The sequence below is a fragment of the Oncorhynchus nerka genome, linkage group LG12, assembly GCF_034236695.1.
Source record: "Oncorhynchus nerka isolate Pitt River linkage group LG12, Oner_Uvic_2.0, whole genome shotgun sequence".
Taxonomy (NCBI): Eukaryota; Metazoa; Chordata; class Actinopteri; order Salmoniformes; family Salmonidae; genus Oncorhynchus; species Oncorhynchus nerka.
In genome coordinates, this window is record NC_088407.1 from 1,458,425 (window position 1) to 1,480,000 (window position 21,576).

Consider the following 21,576-nt stretch of genomic DNA (forward strand, 5'->3'; position numbering starts at 1 on the left):
CATCACATATTGATTATATAGGATGTGGTCATCACATATTGATTATATAGGATGTGGTCATCACATATTGATTATATAGGATGTGGTCATCACATATTGATTATATAGGATGTGGTCATCACATGTTGATTACCTGACCTGTCTTAGTGAATGGTTACTGTACATGTTGATTACCTGACCTGTCTTTATGAATGGTTACTGTACATATTGATTATATAGGATGTGGTCATCACATATTGATTACCTGACCTGTCTTTATGAATGGTTACTGTACATATTGATTATATAGGATGTGGTCATCACATATTGATTATATAGGATGTGGTCATCACATATTGATTATATAGGATGTGGTCATCACATATTGATTATATAGGATGTGGTCATCACATATTGATTATATAGGATGTGGTCATCACATATTGATTATATAGGATGTGGTCATCACATATTGATTACCTGACCTGTCTTAATGAATGGTTACTGTACATATTGATTATATAGGATGTGGTCATCACATATTGATTATATAGGATGTGGTCATCACATATTGATTATATAGGATGTGGTCATCACATATTGATTATATAGGATGTGGTCATCACATATTGATTATATAGGATGTGGTCATCACATATTGATTACCTGACCTGTCTTAATGAATGGTTACTGTACATATTGATTATATAGGATGTGGTCATCACATATTGATTATATAGGATGTGGTCATCACATATTGATTATATAGGATGTGGTCATCACATATTGATTATATAGGATGTGGTCATCACATATTGATTATATAGGATGTGGTCATCACATATTGATTATATAGGATGTGGTCATCACATATTGATTATATAGGATGTGGTCATCACATATTGATTATATAGGATGTGGTCATCACATATTGATTATATAGGATGTGGTCATCACATATTGATTATATAGGATGTGGTCATCACATATTGATTATATAGGATGTGGTCATCACATATTGATTATATAGGATCTTATTGTGTGTCACTTCTGTATGTTGTTTTTTTCTCACTTGGTTCTACACGTGCTTCAACGCCAATGTAGTGCTTCTGGCGCCAATATAAAGCCTTCTGAACTGAACTGAGAGGGGAAGAGAAGGGGAGAGAGACGGATAAGGGGGTAAACTTAGAAAAAGAAAATGGACGTGGGAGAGAGAGACATACTTTTCCCATTATAAAATCTACCATTCCGTTGAATTCTCTCCATGTCACTCAGTCCTTCATTTCACCCTATTGTCATTCAGGTCCTTGCTGACCGACAGATGGACTGGCCAATAGCAGGGTGTGGGTGGAATCTGGCAGACGGAGGGGCTCCGGGACAACAGCAGGAGTTAGTGTCTCGTGTCAGGATCAGCAGCGGAGAGCTACGGACACACTTTCTGAATATATTATCTTGTTATTTATAACGATACACTGCCGCGCTGTTGAATAGTTTATGTCATAGTTTTAACGTTCAGAAATAGCGACGAGGCGTGGATATTAGGGCAGCGTTTGAAAAGAAAGAAAGAAAGAAAGAACGAACGAAAGAGGGGAAAAGACTGACCGCTGGATTTAATTTCCAACTGGAATGTGGTTGTTGATAGAGAGAGAACGGGCGGTGTGTATGTGTTTGTGTGTGTGTGTGTTTGTGTGTGTGTGAAAGAGTGTGTGTTTGCGAGGTAAGTGTGTAGCGGGCTATGCCTCGTCTCTTTGGTCTCTGGTCCTGGATCGTGTGAATTCCCCGGGCTCCAGTTACTAAACTACCCGGCAGACAGCAGCCTCAGCCCGGCCACAGGGAGGGGAACACTAGCTCATGTAGTCTCTGTTCTTTCTCCTCTCCCCCATACCCCTCCATACCCTTCTCTCCGGGCTCAGAGGAATTGAGGACACAGTGGATAGCGGAGGAACGAGGAGGAGTTTCAGGTGGGATTATAAACTTGTTTTGACTTTTGCTTTGATCCTGGGGACTTCAGCGTTTTTGGCGGTAGGTTAAATAATTAACGCTAACCTTAAAAAAAAAAAACTACGGATAAAAGAGGGAATATGACCGGTTGTTGATGATGACTGCTGACCTCGCGGAGACCGAGTTAACTGCTTTTCGTGACTGATGTGGGTGGCGCGGCGTGCCGACACTGGACCTAGCTGACACCCCACCGGGACAGAGGTTCTGATCGGTGATCAATAATCCAGGAGAGTAACGGGAGTACCTGGCCGGTATGGAGCGGCGCGGGGGCAGTTGGAGCACCGTGACCGTGTTGTGGCTCGTGCTGATCGAGCTGGTTTTGTCACCTTGTATGGCAGAGGAAGGTACGTGAAGAAGTTTAACTTAAACAACAACAAAAAATCTATAAAACTAATATTTGATCAATGGTTTTGTGCCATGTTGTGTTATTGTTTTATTAATATACAGAATGTGAATCTCTCTCTCTCTCCACACTTACTTAGAACATTTATTGTGAGACATAGGCTAATTAGGGTAGTTAATTTTATTTACATTTGAGGACCAACATGATTTAAAAAAACGTTTTTAGTTTTTGTTGACACAACTCCAAAGCTTCACATATAGACAGTCGGTGATCAGGGAGAAACCATGAAGTAGGATTCGAGATGTTGATTACTGTGACACTGATTCAGGTTTCAGACAGACAGACAGACCGGCAGCTATAAAAGACAATAGGGATAATACCCAAGGTGTGTGTGTGTGTGTGTGTGTGTGTGTGTGTGTGTGTGTGTGTGTGTGTGTGTGTGTGTGTGGGTGGGTGTGTGGGTGGCCTGTTGGGTCATTCCACCTAAAAAGCACAAGGGGATTTCGTCACCCACCATCTCCGATTGTTTCTGAAATAATTTCTGTTGTTAGAAACATAATGTATCATATTAGCATTCCTGAAACAATATTTTGTTACCCAGATTATGATCCCATTAACCTGATTATGATCCCAATAACCTGATTATGATCCTATTTCCCTGATTATGATCCTAATAACCTGATTATGATCCTATTAACCTGATTATGATCCTATTAACCTGATTATGACCCTAATAACCTGATTATGATCCTATTAACCTGATTATGATCCTATTAACCTGATTATGATCCTGATTAGGATCATATGAACCTGATTATGATCCTAATAACCTGATTATGATCCTATTAACCTGATTATGATCCTATTAACCTGATTATGATCCTATTAACCTGATTATGACCGTAATAACCTGATTATGATCCTAATAACCTGATTATGACCCTATTAACCTGATTATGATCCTAATAACCTGATTATGATCCTAATAACCTGATTATGACCGTAATAACCTGATTATGATCCTGATTATGATCCTATTAACCTGATTATGATCCTATGAACCTGAGTATGATCCCATTAACCTGATTATGACCATATTAACCTGATTATGACCGTAATAACCTGATTATGATCCTGATTATGATCCTATTAACCTGATTATGATCCCATTAACCTGATTATGATCCCATTAACCTGATTATGAACCTGATTAGGATCATAATAACCTGATTATGATCCTGATTATGATCCAGATTATGATCCCAATAACCCGATTATGATCCTATTAACCTGATTATGATCCTATTAACCTGATTATGATCCTATGAACCTGATTATGATCCCATTAACCTGATTATGATCCCATTAACCTGATTATGAACCTGATAACCTGATTATGACCATATTAACCTGATTGTGATCCTATTGGCCTGATTATGATCCTAATAACCTGATTATTATCAGCCAGATAAACTCTATATACACCAGAGAGTGTTGTGTGTGTTTGTGTGTGTCTGAACTTTAGAGGGGGTCTTGCTGTGTGGTCTTCACGACAACCGTGAAATCTCTTCCTCTTCTTGGTTTCCTCTCTTTCTCTTCTTTCTAAGTCTCTTCTTCCTCCCTCTCTGTCCCTCTCCTCTTCCTCCCTCTTTGTCCCAATCTTTCTCTCTCTCCCCCAGCTCATTCCTCCTCCTCCCATTCTCTCTTCCTCCCTGTTTGTCCCAATCTTTCTCTCTCTCCCCCAGCTCGTTCCTCTTCCTCCCATTCTCTCAATCTTTCTCTCTCTCCCCAGCTTTTTCCTCTTCCTCCCATTCTCTCTTCCTACCTCTCTGTCCCTGTCTTTCTCTCTCTCCCCAGCTCATTCCTCCCATGAATCTTTGATACATTCAGTCTTTCTTTTTCATCTGAACTGAGTGTCAATGGTTTCTCTGCCATTTTACACACACACACACACACACACACACACACACACACACACACACACACACACACACACACACACACACACACACACACACACACACACACACACACACAAAAGCTGACAATTACAGGCTAAAGGAAACCCTGGTGTGTTTGTGTGTGTAGATGGCAGAGCGACCAGGGACAGAGGGCTCTAACTCTAATAAGAGCCAAGAGCGTCATGTTGATGCTTATTTTTATTACTCATTGGAAAGGAAAAGGGGCATTAAAACATCTTTGTTTTATTAAGCAAGTTTAAATGATTGATGTTTCGGCCTTCAAATGCTAAACTATATCAAACTACACCTAAACCATATCCAAATTAGAGGTCGACCGATTATGATTTTTCAACGCCGATACCGATTATTGGAGGACCAAAAAAGCCGATACCGATTAATCGGACAATTTATTATTTTATTTATTTGTAATAATGACAATTACAACAATACTGAATGAACACTTATTTCAACTTAATATAATACATCAATAAAATCCATTTAGACTCAAGTAAATAATGAATCATGTTCAATTTGGTTTAAATAATGCAAAAACAAAGTGTTGGAGAAGAAAGTAAAAGTGCAATATGTGCCTTGTAAGAAAGCTAACGTTTCAGTTCCTTGCTCAGAACCTGAGAACATATGAAAGCTGGTGGTTCCTTTTAACATGAGTTTTCAATATTCCCAGGTAAGAAGTTTTAAGTTGTAGTTATTATAGGAATTATAGGACTATTTCCCTCTATACTATTTGTTTTTCATTAACCTTTGACTATTGGATGTTCTTATAGGCACTTTAGTATTGCCAGTGTAACAGTATATAGCTTCCGTCCCTTTCCTCGCTCCTCCCTGGGCTCAAACCAGGAACACAACGACAACAGCCACCATCGAAGCAGCGTTACCCATGCAGAGCAAGGGAAACAACTACTGCAAGGCTCAGAGCGAGTGATGTTTGAAACGCTATTAGCGCGCGCTAACTAGCTAGCCATTTCACTTCGGTTACACCAGCCTCATCTCGCGAGTTGATAGGCTTGAAGTCATAAACAGCTCAATGCTTGACGCACAACGAAGAGCTGCTGGCAAAACACACGAAAGTGCTGTTTGAATGAATGTTTACGCGCCTGCTTCTGCCTACCACCGCTCAGTCAGATACTTAGATACATGTATGCTCAGTCAGATTATATGCAACGCAGGACACGCTAGATAATATCTAGTAATATCATCAACCATGTGTAGTTAACTAGTGATTATGATTGGTTGTTTATTATAAGATAAGTTTAATGCTAGCTAGCATCTTACCTTGGCTTACTGCATTCCTTGTGGAGTGCGACGAGAGAGAGGCAGGTCGTTATTGCGTTGGACTAGTTAACTGTAAGGTTGCAAGATTGGATCCCCCGAGCTGACAAGGTGAAAATCTGTTGTTCTGCCCCTGAACAGGCAGTTAACCCACCGTTCCCAGGCCGTCATTGAAAATAAGAATGTGTTCTTAACTGACTTGCCTAGTTAAATAAAGGTATATATAAAAAAAACAAATATATAAAAACGTTTTTGTTTTTTTAATTGGCAAATCGGCGCCCAAAAATACAGATTTCCTATGAAAGCAGCCCTAATTAATCGGTCGACCTCTAATCCAAACTACACCCAAACTACACCCAATCTACAGCTAAACTATATCAAACTTTATCTAAACTATATACAAACTACACCCAAACTACAGCTAAACTATATCAAACTTTATCTAAACTATATCCAAACTACACCCAAACTACAGCTAAACTATGTCAAACTTTATCTAAACTACACCTAAACTACACCCAATCTACACCTAAACTATATCAAACTTTATCTAAACTATATCCAAACTACACCCAAACTACAGCTAAACTATATCCAAACTACACCTAAACTATAACCAAATTACACCTAAACTGTAAGGGTTGCGTAACTGGTGGCAGTGAAGTCAGACGCAGGAGAGCAGAGATAGGTAATAGCCGGAGCAGTTTAATACAAAAATAACCTACATGGGTACAAAACCTGACACGCACCAGTAACATAGCATACAAGCACTTACAAACAAACAATTCCACACATGGACATGGGGGGAGCAGAGGGTTGAATACACAACAATTAATCAGGGAAATGGAAACCAGGTGTGTAAGAAAACAAGACAAAACAAATGGAAAATGACGATGGCAAGAAGACCGGTGACGCCGACCGCCGAACAAGGAGAGGAAACGACTTTGGTGGAAGCCGTGACATAAACTATATAAACTACACCTAAACTACACCTAAACTATATCCAAACTACACCTAAACTATGTCAAACTACACCTAAACTACATCCAAACTACACCTAAACTACATCCAAACTACACCTAAACTATATCCAAACTACACCTAAACTACATCCAAACTACACCTAAACTATATCCAAACTACACCTAAACAACACCTAGACTATATCCAAACTACATCTAAACTATATCCAAACTACACCTACACTATATCCAAACTACATTCAAACTACACCTACACTACATCCAAACTACACCTAAACTATATCCAAACTACATCTAAACTATATCCAAACTTCACCCAAACTACACCTAAACTACACCTAAACTATATCCAAACTACATCTAAACTATATCCAAACTTCACCCAAACTACACCTAAACTATGTCAAACTACACCTAAACTACATCCAAACTACATCTAAACTACATCCAAAAAACGTATGTCATTATGGGGTATTGAGTCATTATGGGTTATTGTGTCATTATGGGGTATTGAGTCATTATGGGGTATTGAGTCATTATGGGGTAGTTTGTCATTATGGGGTGTTGAGTCATTATGGGGTATTGAGTCATTATGGGGTATTGTGTCATTATGGGGCATTGAGTCATTATGGGATATTGAGTCATTATGGGGTATCGAGTCATTATGGGGTATCGAGTCATTATGGGCTATTGAGTCATTATGGGCTATTGTGTCATTATGGGGTATTGTGTCATTATGGGGTAGTGTGTCATTATGGGGTAGTGTGTCATTATGGGGTATTGAGTCATTATGGGGTATTGAGTCATTATGGGGTAGTGTGTCATTATGGGGTATTGAGTCATTATGGGGTATTGAGTCATTATGGGGTAGTGTGTCATCATGGGGTATTGAGTCATTATGGGGTATTGAGTCATTATGGGGTATTTAGTCATTATGGGGTATTTAGTCATTATGGGGTATTGATTCATTATGGGGTAGTGAGTCATTATGGGGTATTGAGTCATTATGGGGTAGTGAGTCATTATGGGGGTATTTAGTCATTATGGGGTAGTGAGTCATTATGGGGTATTGAGTCATTATGGGGTATTGAGTCATTATGGGGTAGTGAGTCATTATGGGGTAGTGTGTCATTATGGGGTATTGAGTCATTATGGGGTAGTGTGTCATTATGGGGTATTGAGTCATTATGGGGTATTGAGTCATTATGGGGTATTGAGTCATTATGGGGTAGTGTGTCATTATGGGGTATTGAGTCATTATGGGGTAGTGTGTCATTATGGGGTATTTAGTCATTATGGGGTAGTGTGTCATTATGGGGTAGTGTGTCATTATGGGGTATTGAGTCATTATGGGGTAGTGTATCATTATGGGGTATTGAGTCATTATGGGGTATTGAGTCATTATGGGGTAGTGAGTCATTATGGGGTATTGAGTCATTATGGGGTAGTGTATCATTATGGGGTATTGAGTCATTATGGGGTATTGAGTCATTATGGGGTAGTGAGTCATTATGGGGTAGTGTGTCATTATGGGGTAGTGAGTCATTATGGGGTAGTGAGTCATTATGGGGTATTGTCTTTTCTTCCCTACCTTCCTCCCCCCCTCTTCCTCCCTCCTTTCTTCCTTCCCTTCTTCCTTCCCTCCCTTCCTTCCTCCCCTCCTCCCTCCTTTCTTCCTTCCTTCCTTCCTCCTCCCTCCTTTCTTCCCTCCCCTCCCTCCCTTCTTCCCTCCCCTCCTCCTCCCTCCTTTCTTCCTCCCCTCCTCCCTCCCCTCCTTCTTCCTCCTCCTCCCCTCCTCCCTCTTCCTCCCTCCTTCTTCCTCCTCGTGGTTTCAGAAAGCTTCTGATGTTAGGAAGTTTTCTGTGGTTTTCTCCCTCTCTGACTCTCTCCTTTGAAACTTCTTCCCTCTTCCCTTCTTCCTACTGTCCCTACTGTCTTCCCTCCTTCTGTCACTGTCTTCTACTTATGGGGTATTGAGTCATTATGGGGTAGTGAGTCATTATGGGGTATTGAGTCATTATGGGGTAGTGTGCCATTATGGGGTAGTGAGTCATTATGGGGTAGTGAGTCATTATGGGGTAGTGAGTCATTATGGGGTAGTGAGTCATTATGGGGTAGTGAGTCATTATGGGGTATTGAGTCATTATGGGGTAGTGAGTCATTATGGGGTATTGAGTCATTATGGGGTAGTGTATCATTATGGGGTATTGAGTCATTATGGGGTATTGAGTCATTATGGGGTATTGTGTGTAGATTGATTGGGGGAGACGGGAGGGGAAACAAGTTAATCCATTTTATAATAAGTCTGTAACGTAACAAACAAAATAAAGTCAAGGGGTCTGAATTCTTTCCGAATGCGCTGTGTGTAATATACACTCACTGTATAATCTCCTTCCTCCTTTATTCTGTCTTATCCTCATGACATCACCACCCTGCCTTCTGTTTCTCCCTTACTTCCTCGTCTTTTCTTCCCTACCTTCCTCCCCTCCTCCCTCCTTTCTTCCTTCCCTTCTTCCTCCTCCCTTCCTTCCTCCCCTCCTCCCTCCTTTCTTCCTTCCCTTCTTCCTCCTCCCTCCTTTATTCCCTTCTCCCTCCCTTCTTCCTCCCCTCCTTCTTCCTCCCCTCCTCCCTCCTTCTTCCTCCCCTCCTCCCTCCCCTCTTCCTCCCTCCTTCTTCCTCCCTCCTTCCTCTCCTCCTCTCTCCTTTCTTCCCTCCCTTCTTCCTCCCCCTCCTCCCTCCTTCTTCTTCTACCCTCCTTCTTCCTCCCCTCCTCTCTCCTTCCTTCCATCCCTTCTTCCTACTGTCCCCTCCTCCCTCCTTCTTCCTCCCCTCCTCTCTCCTTTCTTCCCTCCCTTCTTCCTCCCCTCCTTCTTTCGCCCCTCCTCCCTCCCTTCTTCCTCCTCCTTCCTCCCCTCCTCTCTCCCTTCTTCGTCCCCTCCTTCTTCCTCCCCTCCTCCCCCTTCTCACTCCCTCCCTCCCTCCCCCTTCCTCCTCTTCTGAGTGTTGATTCCACCAGTGCTGTTGTTAAATGTGTGTTGTGTAAACATGTGAGTGACTGTGTCTCTCGTGGTTTAAACAGCAGAAAGCAGTCGTCTGATGTTAGGAAGTTTTCTGTGGTTTTCCTAATCCCTCTCTGACTCCTTCAAGATGAAGTCCCTCTTTTGGAAGCTTTATAAAGCATGTAGAAACTTCTTCCACAGTCTTCTTCTACTGTCTTCTTCTACTGTCTTCCACTGTCTTCTACTGTCTTCTTCTACTGTCTTCCACTGTCTTCTACTGTCTTCTTCTACTGTCTTCTTCCACAGTCTTCTACTGTCTTCTTCCACTGTCTTCTTCCACAGTCTTCTACTGTCTTCTTCTACTGTCTTCTTCTACTGTCTTCTTCCACAGTCTTCTACTGTCTTCTTCTACTGTCCTCTTCCACAGTCTTCTACTGTCTTCTTCTACTGTCTTCTTCTACTGTCTTCTTCCACAGTCTTCTACTGTCTTCTTCTACTGTCTTCTTCCACAGTCTTCTACTGTCTTCTTCTACTGTCTTCTTCCACAGTCTTCTACTGTCTTCTTCTACAGTCTTCTTCCAATGTCTTCTACAGTCTTCTTCTACTGTCTTCTTCCACAGTCTTTTACTGTCTTCTTCTACTGTCTTCTTCCACAGTATTCTTCCACAGTATTCTTCTACAGTCTTCTTCCAATGTCTTCTTCCACTGTCTTCTTCTACAGTCTTCTTCTACTGTCTTCTTCCAATGTCTTCTTCTACAGTCTTCTTCTACTGTCTTCTTCCAATGTCTTCTTCTACAGTCTTCTTCTACTGTCTTCTTCCAATGTCTTCTTCTACCCTCTTCTTCTACTGTCTTCTTCCAATGTCTTCTTCCAATGTCTTCTTCTACAGTCTTCTTCCAATGTCTTCTTCTACAGTCTTCTTCTACAGTCTTCTTCTACTGTCTTCTTCCACTGTCTTCTTCTACTGTCTTCTTCTACTGTCTTCTTCCAATGTCTTCTTCCAATGTCTTCTTCTACAGTCTTCTTCTACAGTCTTCTTCTACAGTCTTCTTCTACAGTCTTCTTCTACTGTCTTCTTCTACAGTCTTCTTCTACTGTCTTCTTCCAATGTCTTCTTCTACAGTCTTCTTCCAATGTCTTCTTCTACAGTCTTCTTCTACTGTCTTCTTCTACTGTCTTCTTCCAATGTCTTCTTCTACAGTCTTCTTCTTCTTACAGTCTTCTTCAGTCTTGTCTTCTTCTACTGTCTTCTTCCACTGTCTTCTTCCACAGTCTTCTACTGTCTTCTTCTACTGTCTTCTTTCACAGTCTTCTACTGTCTTCTTCTACAGTCTTCTTCCAATGTCTTCTACAGTCTTCTTCTACTGTCTTCTTCCACAGTCTTTTACTGTCTTCTTCTACTGTCTTCTTCCACAGTATTCTTCTACTGTCTTCTTCTACTGTCTTCTTCTACAGTCTTCTTCTACTGTCTTCTTCCAATGTCTTCTTCTACAGTCTTCTTCTACAGTCTTCTTCTCTTCTTCAGTCTTCTTCTACTGTCTTCTTCCAATGTCTTCTTCTACAGTCTTCTTCTACAGTCTTCTTCTACTGTCTTCTTCTACAGTCTTCTTCTACTGTCTTCTTCCACAGTCTTCTTCCACTGTCTTCTTCTACTGTCTTCTTCTACAGTCTTCTTCTACTGTCTTCTTCTACAGTCTTCTTCCACTGTCTTCTTCTACAGTCTTCTTCTACTGTCTTCTTCTACTGTCTTCTTCTACAGTCTTCTTCTACAGTCTTCTACTGTCCTTCATCTCAACTACATCTCCCTCTTCCTTCTGTCTTCTTTTCTTCTGTCTTCTTCCACAGTCCTCCCCTACCATCTCCTCCTCTCCTCGCCTCCTTTCCTCGTCTCGTCTCCTCTCCTCTCACCCTCTTGTCTCTTCTCCCCCTCTCCTTTCAACTCTTCTCAGTCTGTTTTAAAGCAGGGATTAGTTTTATCAGACAGACTCACATTAAGAGCTTGTGTGTGTGTGTGTGTGTGAGTGTGTGTGTGAGTGTGTGTGAGTGTGAGTGTGAGTGTGAGTGTGTGAGTGTGTGTGTGTGTGTGTGTGTGTGTGTGTGAGTGTGTGAGTGTGTGTGTGAGTGTGTGTGAGTGTGTGTGAGTGTGTGTGTGAGTGTGAGTGTGAGTGTGTGTGTGTGTGTGTGTGTGTGTGTGTGAGTGTGTGTGTGTGTGTGAGTGTGTGTGTGTGTGTGTGTGTGTGTGTGAGTGTGTGTGTGAGTGTGTGTGTGTGTGTGAGTGTGTGTGATTGTGTGGTGTTGGTAGGTCAAGGATCTTGTTAAGTGTGTGAACCTGAGGAATTCACGTCAGTTACGCTCTGTCGACTTCTCTCAATTCAATTCAAGGGCTTTATTGCCTTGGGAAACATATGTTAACATTGCCAAAGCAAGTGAAGTAGATAATATACAAAAGTGTAATAACAAATAAAAATTAACAGTAAACATTACATTCCAAAAGAATAAAGACATTATAAATAAATATCTATATACAGTGTTGTAATGATGTGAAAATAGTTAAAGTAGAAAAGAGAAAATAAATAAACAAAAATATAGGTTGTATTTACAATGGTGTTTGTTCTTCACTGGTTGCCCTTTTCTCGTGGCAACAGGTCACAAATCTTACTGCTGTGATGACACACTGTGGTATTTCACCCAGTAGATATGGGAGTTTATCAAAATTGGGTTTGTTTTTCGAATTCGTTGTGGGTCTGTGTAATCTGAGGGAAATATGTCTCTCTAATATGGTCATACATTGGGCAGGAGGTTAGGAAGTGCAGCTCAGTTTCCACCTCATTTTGTGGGCAGTGAGCACATAGCCTGTCTTCTCTTGAGAGCCATGTCTGCCTACGGCGGCCTTTCTCAATAGCAAGGCTCACTGAGTCTGTACATAGTCAAAGCTTTCCTTAAGTTTAGGGTCAGTCACAGTGGTCAGGTATTCTGCCGCTGTGTACTCTCTGTTTAGGGTCAAATAGCAGGTATTCTACCACTGTGTACTCTCTGTTTAAGGCCAGTCACAGTGGTCAGGTATTCTGCCACTCTCTGTTTAGGGCCAGTCACAGTGGTCAGGTATTCTGCCACTCTCTGTTTAGGGTCAGTCACAGTGGTCAGGTATTCTGCCACTGTGTACTCTCTGTTTAGGGTCAGTCACAGTGGTCAGGTATTCTGCCACTGTGTCCTCTCTGTTTAGGGTCAGTCACAGTGGTCAGGTATTCTGCCACTCTGTTTAGGGTCAGTCACAGTGTTCAGGTATTCTGCCGCTGTGTCCTCTCTGTTTAGGGTCAGTCACAGTGTTCAGGTATTCTGCCGCTGTGTCCTCTCTGTTTAGGGTCAGTCACAGTGGTCAGGTATTCTGCCACTGTGTACTCTCTGTTTAGGGTCAGTCACAGTGGTCAGGTATTCTGCCACTGTGTCCTCTCTGTTTAGGGTCAGTCACAGTGGTCAGGTATTCTGCCACTCTGTTTAGGGTCAGGTATTCTGCCGCTATGTCCTCTCTGTTTAGGGTCAGTCACAGTGGTCAGGTATTCTACCACACTCTCTGTTTAGGGTCAGTCACAGTGGTCAGGTATTCTGCCGCTGTGTACTCTCTGTTTAGGGCCAAATGTCTAGTTTGCTCTGGTTTTTGTTAATTCTGTTTCACATTGTACACTCTCTAATTCTCTGCTTGATTAAACTACGAGGGTCAGATTTCAGTGTTCAGGTATTCTGCCGTCTGTGTGTGTCCTGTCTGTTTAGGGTCAGTCACAGTGGTCAGGTATTCTGCCACTGTGTACTCTCTGTTTAGGGTCAGTCACAGTGGTCAGGTATTCTGCCACTCTGTTTTAGGGTCAGTCACAGTGTTCAGGTATTCTATGGGTCTGTGTCCTCTCTGTTTAGGGTCAGTCACAGTGGTCAGGTATTCTGCCACTGTGTCTCTGGAAGAAGGAGGGAGAGTTTAGGGTCAGTCACAGTGGTCAGGTATTCTGCCGCTATGTCCTCTCTGTTTAGGGTCAGTCACAGTGGTCAGGTATTCTGCCGCTATGTCCTCTCTGTTTAGGGTCAGTCACAGTGGTCAGGTATTCTGCCGCTGTGTACTCTCTGTTTAGGGCCAAATAGTATTCTAGTTTTGCTCTGGTTTTGTTAATTCTGTTTCACATTGTACACTCTCTAATTCTCTGCTTGATTAAACTACGAGGGTAATGGCAGAGTTCCTGTAGGGTTCTAGTTCTACTGATGTCTTAGACAACCCTGTTCCTGTAGGGTTGTGTGTGTCTGTGTGTTGTGTAGTGTAGTTCTACTGATGTCTGGGGTAGACAACCCTGTTGTGTTAGTTCTACTGATGTGTGTGTGTTCCTGTGTGTGTGTGTGTGTGTGTGTGTGTGTGTGTGTGTGTGTGTTCTACTGATGTGTAGACAACCCTGTTCCTGTGTGTAATTACAATGTCTGGGGTAGACAACCCTGTTCCTGTCATGGAAAGTGTTCCTGCTCTGTAGCAGAGCAGGAACTGATCCGGTAAAACTGAGAGGGAGTGTTAGTTCTCTGAATTTAACATAGTAAAGAAAACTAAATAATATCATCCATAAACATGTTTTAGGAAACCTGACTGACTGAATGTCTCTCTGTGTGTCTGGTGTTGCTTTATGTTAGTTCTACTGATGTCTGGTGACAACCCTGGTAAACAACACTTTATAGTCTGGGCCTGTGTCCTGTAGGGTTAGTTCTACTGTGTGTGTTGTGTAGTGTTGTGTGTGTGTGTGTGTAGTGTTAGTGTGTGATGTGTGTGTTGTGTGTGTGTGTGTGATGTGTGTGTGTTCCTGTAGTGTGTGTGTGATGTCTGGGAGATGGGAGTGTTTTGTAAGAAAGTGAGTGAACCCTGTTGGTAGGGTTAGAAGGAGACAACCCTGTTCCTGGAGAGTTTCACATGTCTGGGTTAGAGGGAATTACTGAGAAGAGGAAGAGTTTCATAAGGTGTTAGGGGGAGGGAAGAGGGATTTGAGAAGAGGAAGAGTTTCACTGAAGGGGAGGGAAGAGGGGACTGATGTCTGAGAAGACTGATGGAAGAGTTTCACATGGGAGGGGGGGAAGAGGGAATTTGAGGGTTAGAAGAGGACAAAGAGTTTCACTGATGTCAAGACAACCCTGGTAGTGTTAGTTCTACTGATGGGGGAAGACAACCCTGTTCCTGTAGGTTAGTTTGAGAAGAGGAAGAGTTTCATATGGGGGGACCCTATTGTTTGAGAAGACAACCCTGAGGAAGAGTTTCACTGATGGGGGGATTTGAGAAGAGGAAGAGTTTCATAAGGGAGATGTCTGGGGAAGAGGGAACCCTTTGAGAAGAGGAAGAGTTTCATAAGGGGGGATTTGAGACAAGAGGAAGAGTTTCATAATGTCTGGGGTAGACAACCCTGTTCCTGGGGGATGTTTGAGACAACCCTGAGGAAGAGTTTAGACAACCCTGGGGGTTAGTTCTTGATGAAGAGGAAGAGTTTCACAAGGGTTAGTTCTACTGATTTGAGAAGAGGAAGAGTTTCATAAGGGGTTCTACTGATGTTGAGACAACCCTGGTAAGTTAGTTTCTGATGGGGTAGACAACCCTGTTCCTGATTTGTTCTTCCTGTTAGAAGAGGTTAGTTCTACTGAGACCCTGTTCCTGTAGGGTTAGTTCTACTGTTTCATAAGGGGGATTTGAAGTTAGGAAGAGTTTCACAAGGGGGGATTTGTGTTAGAAGAGGAAGAGTTTCACAGTTCTACTGATGGGGGATTTGACCCTGAAGAGGAAGAGTTTCATAAGGGGGGGATTTGAGAAGAGGAAGAGTTTCACAAGGGGACAACCCTGGGGAAGAGGGGGAATTTGAGAAAAGGAAGAGTTTCACAAGGGGGGGGGGATTTGAGAAGAGGAAGGAGATATTTCTAATGGCAGCTGGAGCCGTGGGATAGAGCTGTTAGTTCTACTGATGTCTGAGGTAGACAACCCTGTTCCTGTAGGGTTAGTTCTACTGATGTCTGGGGTAGACAACCCTGTTCCTGTAGGGTTAGTTCTACTGATGTCTGGGGTAGACAACCCTGTTCCTGTAGTGTTAGTTCTACTGATGTCTGGGGTAGACAACCCTGTTCCTGTAGTGTTAGTTCTACTGATGTCTGGGGTAGACAACCCTGTTCCTGTAGGGTTAGTTCTACTGATGTCTGGGGTAGACAACCCTGTTCCTGTAGTGTTAGTTCTACTGATGTCTGGGGTAGACAACCCTGTTCCTGTAGGGTTAGTTCTACTGATGTCTGGGGTAGACAACCCTGTTCCTGTAGGGTTAGTTCTACTGATGTCTGGGGTAGACAACCCTGTTCCTGTAGGGTTAGTTCTACTGATGTCTGGGGTAGACAACCCTGTTCCTGTAGGGTTAGTTCTACTGATGTCTGGGGTAGACAACCCTGTTCCTGTAGTGTTAGTTCTACTGATGTCTGGGGTAGACAACCCTGTTCCTGTAGGGTTAGTTCTACTGATGTCTGGGGTAGACAACCCTGTTCCTGTAGTGTTAGTTCTACTGATGTCTGGGGTAGACAACCCTGTTCCTGTAGTGTTAGTTCTACTGATGTCTGGGGTAGACAACCCTGTTCCTGTAGTGTTAGTTTCTGACTGATGTCTGGGGTTCTACTGACAACCCTGTTCCTGTAGTGTTAGTTCTACTGATGTCTGGGGTAGACAACCCTGTTCCTCTATGTCTGGGGTAGACAACCCTATTCCTGTTCCTGTAGTGTTAGTTCTACTGATGTTCCTGTAGTGTTAGTTCTACTGATGTCTGGGGTAGACAACCCTGTTCCTGTAGGGTTTACTGATGTCTAGACAACCCTGTTCCTGATGATGTCTGGGGTAGACAACCCTGTTCCTGTAGGGTTAGTTCTACTGATGTCTGGGGTAGACAACCCTGTTCCTGTTCCTGTAGGGTTAGTTCTACTGATGTCTGGGGTAGACAACCCTGTTCCTGTTCCTGTAGTGTTAGTTCTACTGATGTCTGGGGTAGACAACCCTGTTCCTGTAGGGTTAGTTCTACTGATGTCTGGGGTAGACAACCCTGTTCCTGTAGGGTTAGTTCCTGATTCCTGTTCCTGTAGTGTTAGTTCTACTGATGTCTGGGGTAGACAACCCTGTTCCTGTAGGGTTAGTTCTCTGATGTCTGGGGTAGACAACCCTGTTCCTGTAGTGTTATATCTACTGATGTCTGGGGTAGACAACCCTGTTCCTGTAGTGTTAGTTCTACTGATGTCTGGGGTAGACAACCCTGTTCCTGTAGTGTTAGTTCTACTGATGTCTGGGGTAGACAACCCTGTTCCTGTTCCTGTAGGGTTAGTTCTACTGATGTCTGGGGTAGACAACCCTGTTCCTGTAGTGTTAGTTCTACTGATGTCTGGGGTAGACAACCCTGTTCCTGTAGTGTTAGTTCTACTGATGTCTGGGGTAGACAACCCTGTTCCTGTAGTGTTAGTTCTACTGATGTCTGGGGTAGACAACCCTGTTCCTGTAGTGTTAGTTCTACTGATGTCTGGGGTAGACAACCCTGTTCCAAGTTCCCTGTTCCTGTTCCTGTAGGGTTAGTTCTACTGATGTCTGGGGTAGACAACCCTGTTCCTGTTCTAGTGTTAGTTCTACTGATGTCTGGGGTAGACAACCCTGTTCCTGATGTCTAGACAACCCTGTTCCTTAGGGTTAGTTCTACTGATGTCTGGGGTAGACAACCCTGTTCCTGTAGTGTTAGTTCTACTGATGTCTGGGGTAGACAACCCTGTTCCTGTAGGGTTAGTTCTACTGATGTCTGGGGTAGACAACCCTATTCCTGTTCCTGTAGTGTTAGTTCTACTGATGTCTGGGGTAGACAACCCTGTTCCTGTAGGGTTAGTTCTGGGGTAGACAACCCTGTTCCTGTAGGGTTAGTTCTACTGATGTCTGAGGTAGACAACCCTGTTCCTGTTCCTGCAGGGTTAGTTCTACTGATGTCTGGGGTAGACAACCCTGTTCCCGTTCCTGTAGTGTTAGTTCTACTGATGTCTGGGGTAGACAACCCTGTTCCTGTAGTGTTAGTTCTACTGATGTCTGGGGTAGACAACCCTGTTCCTGTAGGGTTAGTTCTACTGATGTCTGGGGTAGACAACCCTGTTCCTGTAGTGTTAGTTCTACTGATGTCTGGGGTAGACAACCCTGTTCCTGTAGTGTTAGTTCTACTGATGTCTGGGGTAGACAACCCTGTTCCTGTAGGGTTAGTTCTACTGATGTCTGGGGTAGACAACCCTGTTCCTGTAGTGTTAGTTCTACTGATGTCTGGGGTAGACAACCCTGTTCCTGTAGGGTAAGACAACTGTTCCTGTAGTGTTAGTTCTACTGATGTCTGGGGTAGACAACCCTGTTCCTGTAGTGTTAGTTCTACTGATGTCTGGGGTAGACAACCCTGTTCCTGTTCCTGTAGTGTTAGTTCTACTGATGTCTGGGGTTAGACAACCCTGTTCCTGTAGGGTTAGTTCTACTGATGTCTGGGGTAGACAACCCTGTTCCTGTTCCTGTTCTACTGATGTTAGTTCTACTGATGTCTGGGGTAGACAACCCTGTTCCTGTAGTGTTAGTTCTACTGATGTCTGGGGTAGACAACCCTGTTCCTGTAGGGTTAGTTCTACTGATGTCTGGGGTAGACAACCCTGTTCCTGTAGTGTTAGTTCTACTGATGTCTGGGGTAGACAACCCTGTTCCTGTAGGGTTAGTTCTACTGATGTCTGGGGTAGACAACCCTGTTCCTGTTCCTGTAGGGTTAGTTCTACTGATGTCTGGGGTAGACAACCCTGTTCCTGTAGTGTTAGTTCTACTGATGTCTGGGGTAGACAACCCTGTTCCTGTAGTGTTAGTTCTACTGATGTCTGGGGTAGACAACCCTGTTCCTGTAGGGTTAGTTCTACTGATGTCTGGGGTAGACAACCCTGTTCCTGTAGTGTTAGTTCTACTGATGTCTGAGGTAGACAACCCTGATCCTGTAGGGTTAGTTCTACTGATGTCTGGGGTAGACAACCCTGTTCCTGTTGCTGTAGTGTTAGTTCTACTGATGTCTGGGGTAGACAACCCTGTTCCTGTAGGGTTAGTTCTACTGATGTCTGGGGTAGACAACCCTGTTCCTGTAGTGTTAGTTCTACTGATGTCTGGGGTAGACAGCCCTGTTCCTGTTCCTGTAGTGTTAGTTCTACTGATGTCTGGGGTAGACAACCCTGTTCCTGTAGTGTTAGTTCTACTGATGTCTGGGGTAGACAACCCTGTTCCTGTAGGGTTAGTTCTACTGATGTCTGGGGTAGACAACCCTATTCCTGTTCCTGTAGTGTTAGTTCTACTGATGTCTGGGGTAGACAACCCTGTTCCTGTAGGGTTAGTTCTGGGGTAGACAACCCTGTTCCTGTAGGGTTAGTTCTACTGATGTCTGAGGTAGACAACCCTGTTCCTGTTCCTGCAGGGTTAGTTCTACTGATGTCTGGGGTAGACAACCCTGTTCCTGATGTCTGTAGACAAGTGTTAGTTCTACTGATGTCTGGGGTAGACAACCCTGTTCCTGTAGTGTTAGTTCTACTGATGTCTGGGGTAGACAACCCTGTTCCTGTAGGGTTAGTTCTACTGATGTCTGGGGTAGACAACCCTGTTCCTGTAGTGTTAGTTCTACTGATGTCTGGGGTAGACAACCCTGTTCCTGTAGTGTTAGTTCTACTGATGTCTGGGGTAGACAACCCTGTTCCTGTAGGGTTAGTTCTACTGATGTCTGGGGTAGACAACCCTGTTCCTGTAGTGTTAGTTCTACCGATGTCTGGGGTAGACAACCCTGTTCCTGTAGGGTTAGTTCTACTGATGTCTGGGGTAGACAACCCTGTTCCTGTAGGGTTAGTTCTACTGATGTCTGGGGTAGACAACCCTGTTCCTGTTCCTGTAGTGTTAGTTCTACTGATGTCTGGGGTAGACAACCCTGTTCCTGTAGGGTTAGTTCTACTGATGTCTGGGGTAGACAACCCTGTTCCTGTTCCTGTAGTGTTAGTTCTACTGATGTCTGGGGTAGACAACCCTGTTCCTGTAGTGTTAGTTCTACTGATGTCTGGGGTAGACAACCCTGTTCCTGTAGGGTTAGTTCTACTGATGTCTGGGGTAGACAACCCTGTTCCTGTAGTGTTAGTTCTACTGATGTCTGGGGTAGACAACCCTGTTCCTGTAGGGTTAGTTCTACTGATGTCTGGGGTAGACAACCCTGTTCCAGGGTTAGTTCCCTGTTCCTGTTCCTGTAGGGTTAGTTCTACTGATGTCTGGGGTAGACACCCTGTTCCTGTTCCTGTAGGTTAGTTTCCTGTAGTGTTAGTTTCTACTGATGTCTGGGGTAGACAACCCTGTTCCTGTAGTGTTAGTTCTACTGATGTCTGGGGTAGATAACCCTGTTCCTGTAGGGTTAGTTCTACTGATGTCTGGGGTAGACAACCCTGTTCCTGTAGTGTTAGTTCTGATGTCTGATGTCTGTAGTGGTACTGACAACCCTGTTCCTGTAGGGTTAGTTCTACTGATGTCTGGGGTAGACAACCCTGTTCCTGTTCCTGTAGGGTTAGTTCTACTGATGTCTGGGGTAGACAACCCTGTTCCTGTAGTGTTAGTTCTACTGATGTCTGGGGTAGACAACCCTGTTCCTGTAGTGTTAGTTCTACTGATGTCTGAGGTAGATAACCCTGTTCCTGTAGGGTTAGTTCTACTGATGTCTGGGGTAGACAACCCTGTTCCTGTAGTGTTAGTTCTACTGATGTCTGAGGTAGACAACCCTGATCCTGTAGGGTTAGTTCTACTGATGTCTGGGGTAGACAACCCTGTTCCTGTTGCTGTAGTGTTAGTTCTACTGATGTCTGGGGTAGACAACCCTGTTCCTGTAGGGTTAGTTCTACTGATGTCTGGGGTAGACAACCCTGTTCCTGTAGTGTTAGTTCTACTGATGTCTGGGGTAGACAGCCCTGTTCCTGTTCCTGTAGTGTTAGTTCTACTGATGTCTGGGGTAGACAACCCTGTTCCTGTAGGGTTAGTTCTACTGATGTCTGCGGTAGACAGCCCTGTTCCTATTCCTGTAGTGTTAGTTCTACTGATGTCTGGGGTAGACAACCCTGTTCCTGTAGTGTTAATTCTACTGATGTCTGGGGTAGACAACCCTGTTCCTGTAGTGTTAGTTCTACTGATGTCTGGGGTAGACAACCCTGTTCCTGTAGTGTTAGTTCTACTGATGTCTGGGGTAGACAACCCTGTTCCTGTAGTGTTAGTTCTACTGATGTCTGGGGTAGACAACCCTGTTCCTGTAGTGTTAGTTCTACTGATGTCTGGGGTAGACAACCCTGTTCCTGTAGTGTTAGTTCTACTGATGTCTGGGGTAGACAACCCTGTTCCTGTAGTGTTAGTTCTACTGATGTCTGGGGTAGACAACCCTGTTCCTGTAGGGTTAGTTCTACTGATGTCTGAGGTAGACAACCCTGTTCCTGTAGGTTTAGTTCTACTGATGTCTGGGGTAGACAACCCTGTTCCTGTAGGGTTAGTTCTACTGATGTCTGGGGTAGACAACCCTGTTCCTGTAGGGTTAGTTCTACTGATGTCTGGGGTAGACAACCCTGTTCCTGTAGGGTTAGTTCTACTGATGTCTGGGGTAGACAACCCTGTTCCTGTAGTGTTAGTTCTACTGATGTCTGGGGTAGACAACCCTGTTCCTGTAGGGTTAGTTCTACTGATGTCTGGGGTAGACAACCCTGTTCCTGTAGGGTTAGTTCTACTGATGTCTGGGGTAGACAACCCTGTTCCTGTTGCTGCAGTTACTGCAGGATTTTGTTCCAACTAGGCACACAAACAGAGCTAATTGATCAGTTCAGGGATTCTCTAAATTCAACACGCCTGGTTTTTCAGGTCAATTTACCCTGATGAAGACAGCTTGGCTGTCGAAACATTGGTAATTACATTTTTGCATCTGAGCTCCTAGAGTGTGCTCTC

At 43.6% G+C, this 21,576-nt stretch overlaps 1 protein-coding gene across 2 annotated transcripts in view; it reads left to right on the forward strand.

Moving 5' to 3' along the window:
• The first annotated feature begins 1,347 nt into the window (after nt 1-1,347).
• LOC115120524 (ephrin type-B receptor 4b-like) overlaps nt 1,348-21,576 on the forward strand; it is an 87,691-nt gene continuing 67,462 nt past the window's right edge. For both annotated transcript variants that reach the window (XM_065025118.1, XM_065025119.1), the window contains exon 1: nt 1,348-2,324. In XM_065025118.1, coding sequence (XP_064881190.1) covers nt 2,234-2,324 — 91 coding nt within the window. In that variant the 5' untranslated portion in view covers nt 1,348-2,233. The remainder of the gene's footprint in view (nt 2,325-21,576) is intronic.